Source organism: Protomyctophum parallelum (genome assembly GCF_964188405.1).
Source record: "Protomyctophum parallelum genome assembly, chromosome: 20".
Taxonomy (NCBI): domain Eukaryota; kingdom Metazoa; phylum Chordata; class Actinopteri; order Myctophiformes; family Myctophidae; genus Protomyctophum; species Protomyctophum parallelum.
The window spans coordinates 27,043,952-27,060,075 of NC_139718.1; the positions used below are offsets into that span (position 1 = coordinate 27,043,952).

Sequence of the window (16,124 nt, forward strand, 5' to 3'; positions counted from 1 at the left end):
CAGTCAGATTTCAGAGTCTCCCCGGACTCCCCCCCCCCCCCCACCCACCCACCCACCCACACACACACACACACACACACACACACACACACACACTGTAGAGAGAGATGGAAAAAAGGGAGTTGCTACACAGCCTCTATTATCAAAGCACTGGATCAAAGATGTTAAGATGATCCTACAGAGTCTGGGCATACACCAGGCATTCATTAAGAAAGAGCACGCTAACTTATACATTTATATAATTAATTACATTTAGCCTAATCTAGAATTGTAATTGTTTGTTATTATTATTATTAATGGTCAAGCGAAGCCTGTAGCTAGCCCATATATATAGGCTATAGGACATAATGCTGTTTTAATTAATACAAATATACATAATTATAATATATCACATTCAAAATAGATTAAACATGATTTATTACACACCCTCATTATGTTATTCCTCCCAGTTCACACCCACTTTCTCTAACAGTGGAACAGCATCTCAGTGGGCACGCCCTAACTCCAATGCAATTGGTTTCTCTGGCCACAGCAGCCGGCTTTAGATGCTGGTGATTGGAGCATCTCTCTCCGTCTTGCAGCCTTGGGATGCTGCGATCGGCTTCTGGTCCCAGCACGGAGGCATCAGTGCTGTGTATCCTTGTATGTGCTATACGGATTCTGTAGCATACTGTGATTGTCACACAAAGTAACCATAAAGACGCCTGGAGCTGTATAGGCCCATAGAACAGGTATGTGGTATCCGGAATTATTCTAGCAGGTAGCGTTAAATCTAGCATGGTTTTAGCCTAGCCTACATACAGCAGAGATGTTTAGTTGCAGGGAGCGATCTGGACACTTTGTTACCCATATAGCTGCAGCATGTCTGGGTGCTGGGTGGCTACATGTCCCTTGATTGGTAGCCCACATCCTAAGCCTACTGTTCCTGACATCATTTTTGGTATATCGATCACCTCAAGTGCAATCTGGACCACTTGAGAGAGCAGGGGAGATGTAGAATTGTAACGTGTCGCTGCTTTGTGCCATAGCAACTTGATCTTTAGTATAGAGGAGGGAGGGACGAGACGAGAGCACAGCTGTTTGAAACGCGGTTTCTAGGTCGGTAACGAACATTATGCAGGATGGAGACCGGGTTCTTTGTGTCAAGTCATAATGTGTGAAACAAGTGTCATTTTATTGCTTTAATCCCGGTTCAGTAAAATGCCCACAGCGCCAGCGCCCTTTAAAGAGAATATTAAATGCAATCTGCATTGTCTTGAAATCCTATTTTCGTTTTCTATGAATTCATTTTTAGGCAATAATGTAAAGCACTGAAAGGTGCAGACATGTTTGATGTTACCAAAATGCTAATCACATTTAACTGAATTGGAAACACTATATAAAGTGGATGAAGCCATTTCATTTGAATTGCTTGGCTGCTTTTAGTAGGCTACTTGCCTACTTTCAATGTGGCTGTCTGTAAAAATGAAAAGATAACTATAGTTTTTTTAATATGTGTTTTCTCTAGCTATATTCATAATTTAGGAAAGAGGCGACATCCCTGCATGTGTAATGTAACCATGTTGCCAATTAGTGTTTAAAGACGCCTGTGGACAAATGAGCTCATTTCCATGTCATTATCTGCTTCCAAATGAAATCTAAATCTATGGAGTCCATGCGGTAAAGTTGCCGCACCCACCATCCACACCGTCTATGCGTGCATACTCACACCGGACAGCATCTAGTCTATAGACACACATGCATGCAGGTCGACACACACACGCACACGCACACGCACACGCACACGCACACACACACACACACACACACACACACACACACACACACACACACACACACACACACACACACACACACACACACACACACACACACACACACTTATAGACAAAGGGGAGTGGGAGGAGGATTGGATAATATCTTAATAGCTTTAAAGACTCTTCTGACAGAACATCGTTTTTATTCTGGTATAGCTGCATGGTGGTATTGGTAATAGAATAGTACACACATACTGTACATACATAGTTAGCAAGTAGACTGTACTGTAGAGCTACCACTGGCTACCACTCCATCACTGCCCATTGTGATGTACTGTAGGTCACAGGCAGTGACTGACACAGTCTTGTAGCTGATGTCACTTACACAGCCTGACTGACTGGCCATGCCAAACACAGAGCAATATCATTCATTGACCATTCCGTCAGCTAGGCTTATAGCAGCCAGTCAAAATGAGGTACAGTAAAAGTCGTTTTTCTTCTTCACTTATAGTTGTGTTTTCAGCTGAATGTTCAGCTGTTCGTTTTGTGAAGTTAATAGCAAATATCAGTTTTAGTTTTTTATCCTTGTCTGAAATAATAATCAATTTTATTTAGCAAAATATTGTGATGACCATTAGGCTATTATTGAGAATGAATAATAATGTTTGATGATTCGTGGAATATAATTGTTTTATTACACTTTTTTATTACACTTATATATTCATTTTAAATCAATACAGTAGCTTATGTATCTTCAACTACAGTGTGTCTCCTGAAATTAAATGTTTGAATATGCTTACTGTAGTTACTGTAAATCGTTCTGGATTAAGAGCATCTGCTAAATGGCAAAATTGTAATATTATATTGCTGATTAAATAAAATGGTGAATTAATTTTGTAAACTAAAACCAATAAATAAAACCGATGCAACCACACAGGATCAATTGTGCATCCGTACTGGCATTCAACAGACACATAACAAAAAATAAATTAATAAAAATAATAAATGAATCAATAATACAGCTTACTTACGGTACCTGTATTTGTCTCTTCCAGAGCTACAGCCAGCACAGCCAACATGTCTTCTAACACAGCAACGAGTCGGATTCTGATAAAGGGTGGTAAGGTGGTGAACGATGACTGCACCCTGGAGGCTGACGTTTACATCGAGAACGGAATCATCCAGCAGGTGGGGAAGGACATGATGATCCCGGGCGGGGCCAAGGTGATCGACGCCTCAGGTAAACTGGTCTTGCCAGGCGGCATCGATACCAGTGTGCACCTCGAAGAGACCTTCATGAATGCAACCACAGCGGATGACTACTACAGCGGCACCAAGGTAGGGAGGTCCTGGCTGGAAGGGAAGTAAAGAGATATAGGCATGAGAAGGACCCAGAATGATACAGCAGCACAATGATATAGGAAACATGTTGGAGATCTTGTATGTTGATGCAAGTTTTCTTTATTGAGAGCCATCAAGAGAACAGGCCACCACAATCACACATTGCCAAATCCCGTTCTAACTTCTGTAGCTCATTATAGTACTTTATACACATACTGGACAGGCATACCTTACAACAAATGGGAGTATTCTCCCCTCATTCTTCTGACACATAACTCTATAGGCTTACAGCTACAGGTGTTCATCAGGCAGTCTGTGATCCACCACACCATGCTGGTTTTCATATCCATGTGTTCCTCAACATCTCCCCAATCAGAAATGGCTAGATAGTATTGGTGAGGCTTGCCCCATCCATATGGGAGTTAGAGTTAGCCCATTGCAGATAGCCAATGGCACCATCAGCAGTAAAGTTCTCAACGGGCCCAAAAATTATGGCCCGGCCCGACCCTACCCTAACTGGGTGGGCCCGAGGCTCGGCCCTACCCTAAAAATTGCCATAATGTTAAGCCCGAAGCCCGACAAAAGCCCGGCAAAAAAAAGAGAGAAAAAAAAGCAGCACTAAATGGCAGCGCAGCGGCGCCGTGTTTCAGTGTGAAAGTGAGAACGGAGATCAACGGATTTATCGAAATAAAGGATGTATGTAACTCACGTTAGAAGAGGCTATTAATGTTCCATAACTTCCATTTCCAATCATTCTAATGGATTCCATACAGTGGTGGTGGTGACTGGTGAGTAAACATGAATAGCTGCTGCATCTCCCTCCCTTAGTTTCCTCTGAAGTGAAGTTGCTTTACGTGTAGCTATAAGTTATATATCACTGGATCGTTTGGTGACGTTGATTAATAATTAGGTTTTATTCATCGCAGCCAGCTGGGTTAACGAGACTCTCGGTGCAACATGACGAAAACCTGACGCTTCTTCAGCTGTGATAATCCGATTGATTTTATAAAATATTTAAGCATATGGCAACTTGGCAAGTTAACTGGTGGTTAGTAGCTCGTTTGGTGCGCAAACCAGAGGGAAACCAGCGGTAGCAAGGCACGCAAGTCTCTCACCGTTCACTGTTCTCTAGTCTACTGCCTGCGCGCGGGGCAGGCTACAATGCTGCTCTGGCCTCGTACACACATGCTGGACTGACATGATCTGTTCTGTCTGTGTTTCATGGCCGCCTCATTCTCAATGCTTTTCCAATGGAAGTCACGTGGTTTGACATGTGTGTACGAGGCCTCCGAGTCTGAAATGCCAGTGCGATGCGACCCCGTCTCCAGTCCTCCTCCTGTCACAAGTGAATCGCCTAGCCAGCCCTCTTCATAATAAATGCATACACGTATACACAATCACATTACACAAATAACAGAATTGCTATTTTTATTATAACACTTAAAAAAAAAAAAAAAAAAAAAGAACAAAATTGCGGAAAATCACAGAGCCCGAGGCTCGGCCCGGCCCGACTAATTAGCATATTTTTTGGGCCCGGCCCGGCCCTAAAACGTCGGGTCGGGTCGGGCTTGGTCGGGCCTGGTCGGGTTCGGGCAGAGTTTGAGAACTTTAATCAGCAGCACCCTTCTGAGGCTGATATAAATTAACAGTCTGCTCAGGTTATACTGATGTGATGCATGACTATACTGTATTCACTGATGCATTCTTTGAGGCCAACAATATTCTCAACAAAATGCACAACAGAAAACATTCCTATGATGTTGCAATTTGCTCTCGATGCTATATAGCAAGCAGTATAAATACAAGGCAATAACGCTTCCAGACATAGTAGAGTCAGCATGGTGACTTACAAGGGATACCCCCATTATTCTTCAGAGCCACAATGGTGAGTCATGGTTCTGTACTGTAGCACTCAGAAATGATAAAAGCTGGGAGCAGCATATAGTATTTATGTCAAGAGAAACACGTCAGGAGGGCCTATTCACTGGAATGAGGGCTGGCATACACTGCTTCAAACAGAGGGTTACTATTCTCTACCTCTCCCCGCCCCTCATCCCTCGCTCTACCCTGCCCCTCTCCCCCTACAATCCCGCTGCATATTCGACCAATTCCGGAGACAAATACGGACCGGCTTCGGTTTCCATGGCTACAGGGGGGCTGCTGCAAAGCCTTTTTTCACTTAACGCAATTGTGCTAGGAAACAATAGTTCTCAGACAACCCCCCCCCCCCACCCCACCCCTAGACACTACTCTACTCTCTAGGGTCAGCTGACAGATGCTCAGTGAAGCATGCACTTAGACACAAAATAGTTTGTCCTCGCATTTGTAATTATTTCTGAGCACTGCTTGGGTTATTAAGATATACTGTAGTTGGTACTGTCAGTAGATGATTGTGGCTATAAAAGTGTCGTGACTCTTGATTATACACCTATTCAGTATTTTAGCCATGACATGAGCGCCCCCTCCAGAGATACTTCCGGGTCCTACTTTTGTGTCGCTTTTGTGTCCCCATAGAGTTATACTGTGACGCTCCGTCTGACTAAATCTGAGATGAAAACAACCACGAAAGTCTAATTTTACCGCTTTCCTCGGAACAACAAAGCTGCTGCTCTCCCAAATCTGGATGTGACAGGCCGTCTGCCCCACACGGAATACTATCGCCATTTTATTTCATTGTGTCAACTAAATCCTCATTAATTGCAAACTAGATTCAACATACTCAAGCCTGCATACATTCTAAATATGCCCCCGAAATATTGTACTGAGCAAATGGACTGTTACCACCTTCAATAATAATGATAATAATAGTCTTTATTGTCTCCACATCATATATTTTCTTTGTCATGGACACTTGTACAAAACATTAAGAATTCTACTCGAGTTGGAAGCATTAAGACCCATTTTAACCCTCAATGGCTTCCTTTATGAAAAATAACGTCATTGTAAAAAGATTCACGCGTTTAGATATTCTATTTACAATGAGATGCGGACGGGAGCTGGTGCCACTTGGACCCGGACGTAACGTAGCACTACAAAATGACGTCAGACTTAAATACTGAATAGGAAGTAGCTCTTAACCACCGATAGGTTTGCAGGGTTGACAATTTTTATACAACCACTTTCAAATTTACAATAGTATACAAGTTATACAACACATTTATAATGCATTATAATGCAGTTATAAATGGTAAGTAGTGCATTTATATTACGCCTTTATCAAGGTGCTTGACGATGATTGTGCATTACATTCACCCATTCACACATACATTCTGTGATGACTGACATGATCCTACTGTAGATGACAATAGCAGACACAACGTTATGTGCCCAAATGTCTGAATATTACTGTTTGTGTGTGTTTCCTCAAGGCTGCTCTGGCTGGTGGTACCACTATGGTGATAGGACATGTGCTACCAGAGAAGAATGAGTCCTTGCTGGATGCGTACGACAAGTGCCGCAGCATGGCTGACCCTAAAGCCTGCTGTGACTACGCTCTGCATGTGGGAGTTACTTGGTGGGGACCCAAGGTATTGTCACACCACACATCCCCCATCAGACGTATCATAGATGTCTGTCTAGAAACAAAAATCAGAACTCATACAGTAAAATGTGAGTGTACACAAATGGACAGATCCTACAGTACAGAATTCTAATTCTATATTGTGACATTATATATAAGTATATTTGCATATATAAGGAATTTGACATACCGGTACTGAAATTATACACCAAATCATATCATTTTGTATAAGTTATGTATACACAGGACAGTGTGCACGCACGCACCTGCACACATGACACAGGACAGACATGCACGTGCGTGCACTGCACACACACACACACACACACACACACACACACACACACACACACACACACACACACACACACACACACACACACACACACACACACACACACACACACACACACACACACACACACACACACACACACACACACACACACACATTGGAAGCTGCCATATATTGCATCCACTTTCCTCTCTGCTGTTAGGCACTTGTTCTGACATTACAGTGCAGTGCTAACTGAGGGAAGTGGATACACATTCACATTCTGATCTTGCAGGTGCGGGCTGAGATGGAGAAGCTGGTGAGAGAGAAAGGAGTGAATTCTTTCCAGATGTTCATGGCCTATAAGGATACATACATGCTCCGGGACAGTGAACTCTACCAGGTGCTCCAGAACTGTAAAGACATTGGAGCCATAGCCAGGGTTCATGCTGAAAACGGAGAACTGGTGGCGGAGGTGAGTAGCAATAATTCAATTAAAGGACGATCACCCATTCACACACACACACACACACACACACACACACACACACACACACACACACACACACACACACACACACACACACACACACACACACACACACACACACACACACACACACACACACACACACACACACACACACACACCCCTGACCTCACCTCAAACCCTTAGATCTCCATATATGGAGCTAAACCTGTTCTGACATTCCATATTTCCAGGGTGCAAAGGAAGCATTGGACTTAGGAATCAGCGGTCCAGAGGGCATTGAAATCAGTAGACCTGAAGAGGTGAGACATGTTTCGATTCTTTGTGATTATCAAGACTTTTACTGCAATTTCTAACCAAATTCAGCATCTACTTTAATGGGAACTAAACCTTAGGTAACTTTAGAGAGTTTGCAGGCATCTACATTTTATTTATTTATTTATTGTCACGTCACAGGTTTAGGTGTAAAAGAAAGTTGGTGTATTTTGTAGAGAAGAGAGGATAGAGGTAGAGTGAGCGCAAAAGAGAAAAGAGAAAGAAATGTGGGATAGAAAATTATAAATACATTGTCTAAACCTAATACACACGTCAACACCTAACATTATTAATAGCTGGAGCTGTGTTTTTGCATTAATACTGTACCAAGGTCAGTCTAACTCTTGATGACTTTTATCCTTTAGAATCATTGGTTCCCAACCTTTTTATACTGAAGTACCACCTCAGAAAATATTTGGCTCTCCAAGTACTACCATAACTGATACAGGAGCGTATACCTGCCCTTTTTGTTACATTCTTAATCCAATAATGCTCTGACAAAACTCTGTGTAATCAGTAATCAGCACAACTGGTGATAATTCGAATGTTATTAATCCGTTCTCAAATCTTCTATTATCGGCTAGGTGTGCTGTCATGCTCATTTCAGCACGGCTGGATAGCCTATTTCAACCAATTGCTTGGTCAGAATAATAATAATAAATAATCTAAATATTTCATTCCACTTTTCTTTTTTTGGGCGACTCCTCTGTGTACCACCAGAGGGGGGCTCAATTACCACCAGTGGTACTATAGTACCAGTGGTACTAGTACCAGTGGTTGGGAACCTCTGCTTTAGATGTCAGCAAACTCAAAAGACCACCCGATATGCTGCATGATCACATCACAATGTTCTTTCCTTTAACAGTTGGAAGCAGAGGCAGCCCACAGGGCAATTACCATTGCCAACAGGGTGAGAACAATCTCTATTACATTAATAGAAACACATAATAAAAGACAAAGCGTAACATATCCCTACAATTTATGATATGTACTTTTTATTTTAGGCCCATTCTCCCATTTACCTTGTTAATGTGTCCAGTATGTCTGCTGGAGATGTTGTGGCCACAGCCAAGATGCAGGGTAAGGCAAATGTATTTAACTATTTCCATGTGAAGAATGTAATTCCACACTGAGATATCAATGGTTACTTTTACAGAATTATTGCTGAAACATCATGTTGTACTTTTAGTCATGTCTTGGATAGTAAAAACACTTTTGAATGTGATTTTGATTCGTCCTCCGGTGACGTTCAGGACTAGGCCAGATCCCAGCTCATATGGGGATGGTCTTTACGTCATTTCCAGGACGTCTTCACCAGTTGAAATAATATAGCTTATTCTGGGCCAGATTTGACTAGTTATGATATGACTTAAGCTGATCTGGCCTCGATCGTGCTCTCTCTGATTCATCCAGGGACGTCCGTCTGTCTTAGTGGGCAGAATTTATGTTGATTGAAATCAGGTGATATTCTGGGCCAGATCTGACTAGTCTTTGACCCAATCGAGACATCACTAATTAGTCGTAAAATAAGTTTATTTAGATATTAAGCCGGTGTCACTTGATTTGCACCTTTTTGCACCATCTATGCACTGGTCACCGACATCATGTGTTTCTAGCATAATTGTATCATGTGCTGTGATCTATGGACAGGTAAGGTTGTCCATGGGGAAACAACCACAGCGCATGCTGTGCTGAACGGTCTACAGTACTATCATCAGGACTGGGCCCACGCTGCTGCCTATGTTACGGTGCCTCCCCTCCGCCTAGATCCAAACACACCAAATTATCTAATGAGCTTGCTAGGAAGGTAAGTCAAAGGGACAGATAACAGGACAACAGAACATGTCATACATGAGCAACTAGTACATTTTTTATGTAGCTCTAGTAGTCTCTTTTTTCTGCTCAGCATGATATTGCCAGTTGCCACATTTTTGTATTTGTACTGTGTGTGGGCACATTGTTTTTTAATCTCATTGTTTCAATCTCATCAATTAATTGGTGTGAATTATAAAAACATCTAAATGGCTAAAATGTGTTTGTAATACCGTATAGAACAAACAAAGAGGTAGGAGTGCACACCAATAGTATGGGGAGGTGCTGACCACGGGAGATAAACTTTAAAAAGAAAGAGGTCTCACAAATCGTATAGTCACAATGCAAAAAACTTGATTTTATGATGACTAACGTTTTGGCACAAAATGCCTTCTTCAGGGTAGGTAATATCGTACAGCACACATCGTTACAACGACCATCCCAGTCTCTCGCCCCTCCTCTCTCAACAGTGACACCCTAAATGTTGTGGCGTCTGACCACCGGCCCTTCACCATAAAACAGAAGTCCATGGGCAAGGACGACTTCACAAAGATCCCCCATGGACTCCCAGGCATCCAGGACCGCATGAGCGTCATCTGGGAGAGAGGAGTGGTATGTGTAAACCCTTTGTTCTCCTTTGCTTGTGAGGAAACTAACTCCTCCAAAGATATCCAACAGAGCTGAATGGTTAGGGTGCATACAAATTTGGGAGCAAAATGCCTTCTTTAGCATGTCCGCAGTTCCAAGGAAGAACCTCAACTTTCAAATCGGCCATGCTAATGTATCACTTGGCCTTTAACTCTTTAACTGTAGGACCGGACGCACACATTTAGTTTCCCCAGATTCCGTGACGCCACTCCACATAATAGGCTCTACCATTTACACTTGGAAGATTTTGCGTTTCCTTCAAAACATACGTTTTGCTACTACTCCTACATCGAGTTATCTGTGCAATTTTCACATTTCTTTCTGATTGGCTACAATTTCAAAGTTTGCAGGAGGGCCCATTTCACACAAAATGGCTCCAATCACGAATGCAGTGTCCCATTTAGCAAAAGGTTATTGCACTTATGACATTTGTGGGGTGCAGAGATTTACCATATGTGGTGCCTGCTATGGAGTGGGCACCACACATGCTAAATCTCTGCACTGACTGCGATTTTCTAGTTGTCTCTATTGCTGCGTTAGGATAAGAATCCCTTGGGGCCACCTACTGTAGGCCCTCAGCCAATTATTTGTGCACTGTTTATCCACAGACCTTAGTATCATGTGTTCAAATCCAGCTCGTGGTGCTCTTATTCCTTCCCATCTTGCTACTGTGCCTAATAAAAACAACAACAATGTCTTAACCCATTTTGAGATCTGAGATCAGATTCTAAAAATGTCTGTTTGAAAATGACAGTTTTCTGATAAAGCTATGTTTCTATGTCAGTCGTTCTTCGATTTTTCAAAAATAGCAGATCTACAAGCTCATAGCACGCCACCAAGTGGCGCTCTATGAGCTTGTAGATCTGCTATTTTTCAATAGATAAAGCATAACATAATGCTAACACCAAAAGGGGTTCCCGTGCAAAATGGGTTAAACTAAATCGGTCGTCCCGAAATCTTCATGTGCAAATCAAGGGAGCCAGTCTCAGCTTATTAAGTATTATGTGCTTGTTTTTAAGAGGTTAACCCTGTCATGTGACCTAGGTCGGAGGCAAGATGGATGAGAACCGTTTTGTAGCGGTCACCAGCTCGAACGCAGCAAAGATCTACAACCTATACCCCAGGAAGGGCAGGATAATTCCCGGGGCAGACGCTGATGTGGTGGTCTGGGATCCCGAGGGATCTAAGTATGGAACCCTATCCATCCCTGAATCGACAATCTTTTCTCTCTGCTGATCTATCATATATCATGCCTCCTGAGGCTGTTAATGTTTGTTAATGCTTGTGTACACTGTACAGTGACACACTTCAGTGAAGAGTGTAATATATTTTGTACCAGTTGTTATAGTTTTAGAGATTCCTTATTGCTTTTAAATTTCAATATATTACATATTTTTACTATTGGCCTATACATACGGTTTTAGTCTTACTTTTTACTTTCGTTCTCTACAGGACCATCTCTGTGGAAAACCAGTTCCAAGGGGGAGATATGAATCTGTATGAAGGACTTCGTTGCCATGGTGTACCCCTGGTTACCATTAGCCGTGGCCGTCTGGTTTATGAAAATGGCATGTTCACATGCGCAGAGGGCTCCGGAAAATTCTACCCACTCAGAACTTTCCCAGACTACCTTTACAAGAAGATGGTCCAGAGAGAAAAGGTACATTAACAGATATAAATCTGCGATGCTCAAACTTAAAAGGTATTGGGTAGTGCAGAGGCATCCCAATCCCGTGAATACAGACACATTTACGGTATGTTGTAAATAATATACACATTAGGTGGATGATGCCCTCATCCAGAGTAACTTATGTCGTAACGTGTGTGTGTGTGTGTGTGTGTGTGTGTGTGTGTGTGTGTGTGTGTGTGTGTGTGTGAGTGTGACACTCACCTCTGTACATGCGTGTGATCCATCCATACAGAGCCAGGCTGTAAAAGCTGTGGAACGAGAGCCCTACACAGGTGATGTTGTAGCAGTGACCAACTCAAAGAAGGACTTTGGGGCTTCAGACCTGGACACACCCACACGCCCCTGTACCAGACATGGGGGGGTGAGAGACCTCCATGAGTCCAGCTTCAGTCTTTCTGGTAAGGCGTAATACATAATACAGAAGCTCCCCTGTCCTAATATCCACTGACAGTCAACATGTTGTTTACAAGACATTTTGGAGTTGTCCTTTCATCAAAAGGTAAACTAAAAACCAAGGCTTTAATAGCTGATCTTTTCATAACAGTCTCTAGCAGCAGCTTATCAGTGTAGGTCTGCAAGCCTCTTACAAACCTGGTATCAATCAGAGCAATTGCTTGTAGGTGTTAGCTGCCGCACCTGGGGCCTGTTTCACGAAACTTGGATTAACTAATCCAGGATTTAGGCCAAAACCAGGCTTTTTAAATCCTGATCTTTACAGCCTGGTTTATTCCGTTCCACTAAAGCCAAGCGAGGCTCAGAATTGGTGGATTTGGCGAGCCGGGATCAGCAAGCCTGGCTTAATAGACAGTCTGGCTTTTTGTCTCTAGACCCATTCTGTAGAACACAGATTTACTGATCCTTCTTCTTCATGGGGTATTAAGGCAGTTTGCATTCTTAATAGTTGCATTACAGCCCCCTTCTGTATATCTCATTATCTTTACTAATCTATTCAAGACTTACTGATACAAGGACTTAAGCTTCTAAAATAAATACTGCTGCTGTAATTAAAGAGAGAACATACTCTCAATAGTGGATAGACTGAATGATTAACTACCCCAAAAATATAGTTTACATTTTACCACTACTATTAACTTAAAACAGAATTCTTAATATTGTAAGCATAATGATATTGTCGCATTGTGATATTTGGCCTTAACTCCCTCCTCTGAGGGAGCTACCTTTGGGGAAGGGGGTTGTTGTCCAGACAGGGGCCAGACTGGTGAGGGTCATGGGAGCATGCCAAAGTTTGTGCTATTGCCATTGAGAATGCATTGGGCGTTTAAGTTAAATAACTCAGAAACTACAAAACATTTCAAAGTAAAAAGTTCCAGCATGTGTCTCCACAGTAAGCTGAATTTTACAAAGTGTGAATGGAGTTTCTAGGTGAAAGTGATTTTTTGAAGTGCCACTATCTGCCTATAAATGTCTCAAATTTGAAAGCACTATATTTCTAAAACTATGAAACATTTCAAAGATTCCTTTTCAGGCACACATGTCCACCGTAGGATGAACCTAAATAGGTTTGAATGGGGTTTCTAGGTGTAAGTATGTAGGACTAGTAGTGGGTGAAACGTTACAATGGTAATATGTTGTAAAACAATGAGTAATGGTAATATTTAGTGGTTTTCACTTTTACAAATAATAATAATAATAATATAATATAATAATTCTTCTTAACCGTGCACTGCACTTGCACGACAGCAAACCTATTCATGGGGAACATTCACCAAAAGCAGCTGATCTACAAGCTCACAAGCTGTCATGATGTTGTGCAGCCTATATATTTTGGTTATTTGATTTTATATAGTGCTTAAATTAGTCCTTTAATGCAGACCGATACAAATAAGGCAACATAAACCCATAATAATTTAATAAATCTGGAAAACATCATTGGTTTGTGATCAGTTTGACTGCTTAATGAACAGTAAAGACATCAGGATTAGGTTAAACCTGGCTGTTAGCCTGGTCCGGAGCAGGCTAAGTCCAAAGCATTAGTTTCCATGGTAATTTATGTAGCATCACTTTCATGAAACCGAATCAAGCCTCAACATATCCAGGTTAACTGGTTAAGTTAATCTGGCAAGATCAACCAGCTTTCATGAAACCGGTTAAGCACTGATCCAGGATATATTAAGCCAGGATATGTGTTAAAGCCCGGTTTAATCTCTAATCCAAATTTCGTGAAATAGGCCCCTGATCGCCAACCCATGTTGTCACTGCTGCTTACAGCTGACACCCAAATCATACACAGCTGCCACACAGAAACTCCTGCACTAAACTATTAGTGCAATATATGTATTATTCTATTGTCAAATCATTTAAAATCCCATTTCCCATTTCCCATTTGTACTTGTTTCTGTGAAATAAATAAGGAACTAAATTAAATAAATAAAAATATTGGGCTGGTATCAGGATTGATTTTCAAAGCAGTGGTCGTAGGTTTGTTAGCACGCTCATACATTGAATTTAGATTGCCCTAGCCTAGATGTACTGTATCAGTAGGAGGAGATCTCTGATCGTCTGGCTTGGCTGTGCAAGACTACTGTGCACATTTAAAACAGTTAAGTGGTCTACTGTACTCAAGTGAAACAGGGGTAAAATACCTGTCTACCACCACAGCATCTAGGGGTTTGAATCCACGCGGATCATCCGACAATGCAAAGTGTTTATGCAAACACATTTAGCAGTGTTTTGGCACACCTGGGTTACATACCCCTCTGAACGTATAATTCCAACTGCACATTAATTTGAATGTTGTGGCCACCATCATCATTTTACAATAATATTGAATATTGAAGAGGTGGGTTTTGAGAGCGGTTTGGAAGGATTGGAGGGTGGGGGCTTCTCTGATAGTATATTGGGGAGTGCATACCACAGGTTTGGGGGAAGTATCCATGTTATTTAGGGGTGCTGTGGTCCATTGTGGATAAACGTTTGATTGGGTGTGTTGAACGGAAAGAGTAGGACAGAGGTACCAGTATTCAGGCACCTCACTAACAGGCAGGTGAGCCAGCATGGTACAATAGGCAACACAGAAATGTGTAGGGATGGATAATCGGCATAATAACAAAATGTTGTGTGCGTGCGTGCGTGCGTGCGTGTGTGCGTGCATGCGTGTTACACAATTAAAACTTAGTTTTTATTGCATGCTTTATTGCTTTAGTGCTGTTGACTCTTCTAGATAACAGTAGGGGTGATGATGGTACCTTTTAGGAAGCAAGTAGTCTCGTGTAGCCAGACAACTATTCCACAATCTCTGAATGCTATAGTCAGGAACTACACCTCCCAAAATCTGAGTAATCTGTTTGTCATTTCCGTTCACAAAAATATATTTTAAATTAGATATTAGATATTTCCGCTTTATATTTTACTCATGATCAGAGCTTCCGTGCTCCAGACAATATATGACGGAAGCATTTGAAAATTGCAAGACTAACACAGTCCCATTACCCATTATTTGTCAGGCTCCCAACTTGACGACAAGATTCCAAAGAGATCGTCAGCTAGGATTCTGGCTCCTCCCGGGGGAAGGTCCAGCGGCATCTGGTAACTATGGTAACCAATGGCGGTTCCACAAAGCAGAGCACCAAGCCGGAAGGAAATGTCACAAGGCCAAGCAAGAAAACCTGAGGAGGGGGCTAAAGGTCACATTTTTACTTCAACACAGTTGTTTAGGGCAGGGTCAGTGGAACATTATACTGTATTACGGTATGTCTTAGCCAAGAATAGCATAAGATAAGCATAACGCATTTCAGTTGAATGTTAACCAAATGACAGCAGCAGATAACAGGTAGTTAATTTGACCACTGGATCAGAATTAGTGAAAGTATACTGTATGCTGTAACTTACTAATAGTTTTAGGGATATGAGAGCGAGTTGGTTTCTGCATTATGATGTTTTTACCACACTGTTAAATACGACATTGCACTTGTATCATGTACTACTTAGCTGCCTTTTTTACATGATTTAATGTGTCACAAATGGAGTCTTTCTACGCAATGCCATTGTGAAATAAATGTCATAAGTCAGTGAAGTCACTACAAAGGAACTGACATGACTTTAATATGGCATCACTAGTAAATACAAAACATAGGTCACATTTAACCAGCTAATGAAAAACATTTGAATACAGGCTGGAATTTCTTTTTTTATATGTCTATTTATTTATTCTATGTAAACATTGTATTTAGCAATCTTTATCAAAACAGACTCCAAAATAAAATAAAATACGTATGATGTCTAAGTACAGTAACTTAGCCGTTTCAAAATAGCATTCC

At 41.7% G+C, this 16,124-nt stretch overlaps 1 protein-coding gene across 1 annotated transcript; it reads left to right on the forward strand.

The window, feature by feature from the left end:
- Window positions 1–678: 678 nt before the first annotated feature.
- Window positions 679–15,397, forward strand: LOC310877610 (dihydropyrimidinase-related protein 5-like; the record flags this gene model as incomplete). Its single annotated transcript, XM_083791551.1, has 13 exons — window positions 679–731; window positions 2,813–3,095; window positions 6,467–6,625; window positions 7,188–7,367; window positions 7,616–7,684; window positions 8,563–8,607; window positions 8,702–8,777; window positions 9,348–9,504; window positions 9,980–10,121; window positions 11,202–11,344; window positions 11,610–11,817; window positions 12,080–12,245; window positions 15,312–15,397. The coding sequence occupies exons 2-13, from the start codon at window positions 2,835–2,837 to the stop codon at window positions 15,395–15,397; spliced, it is 1,692 nt and encodes a 563-aa protein (XP_083647677.1). The 5' UTR covers window positions 679–731; window positions 2,813–2,834.
- Window positions 15,398–16,124: the final 727 nt, after the last annotated feature.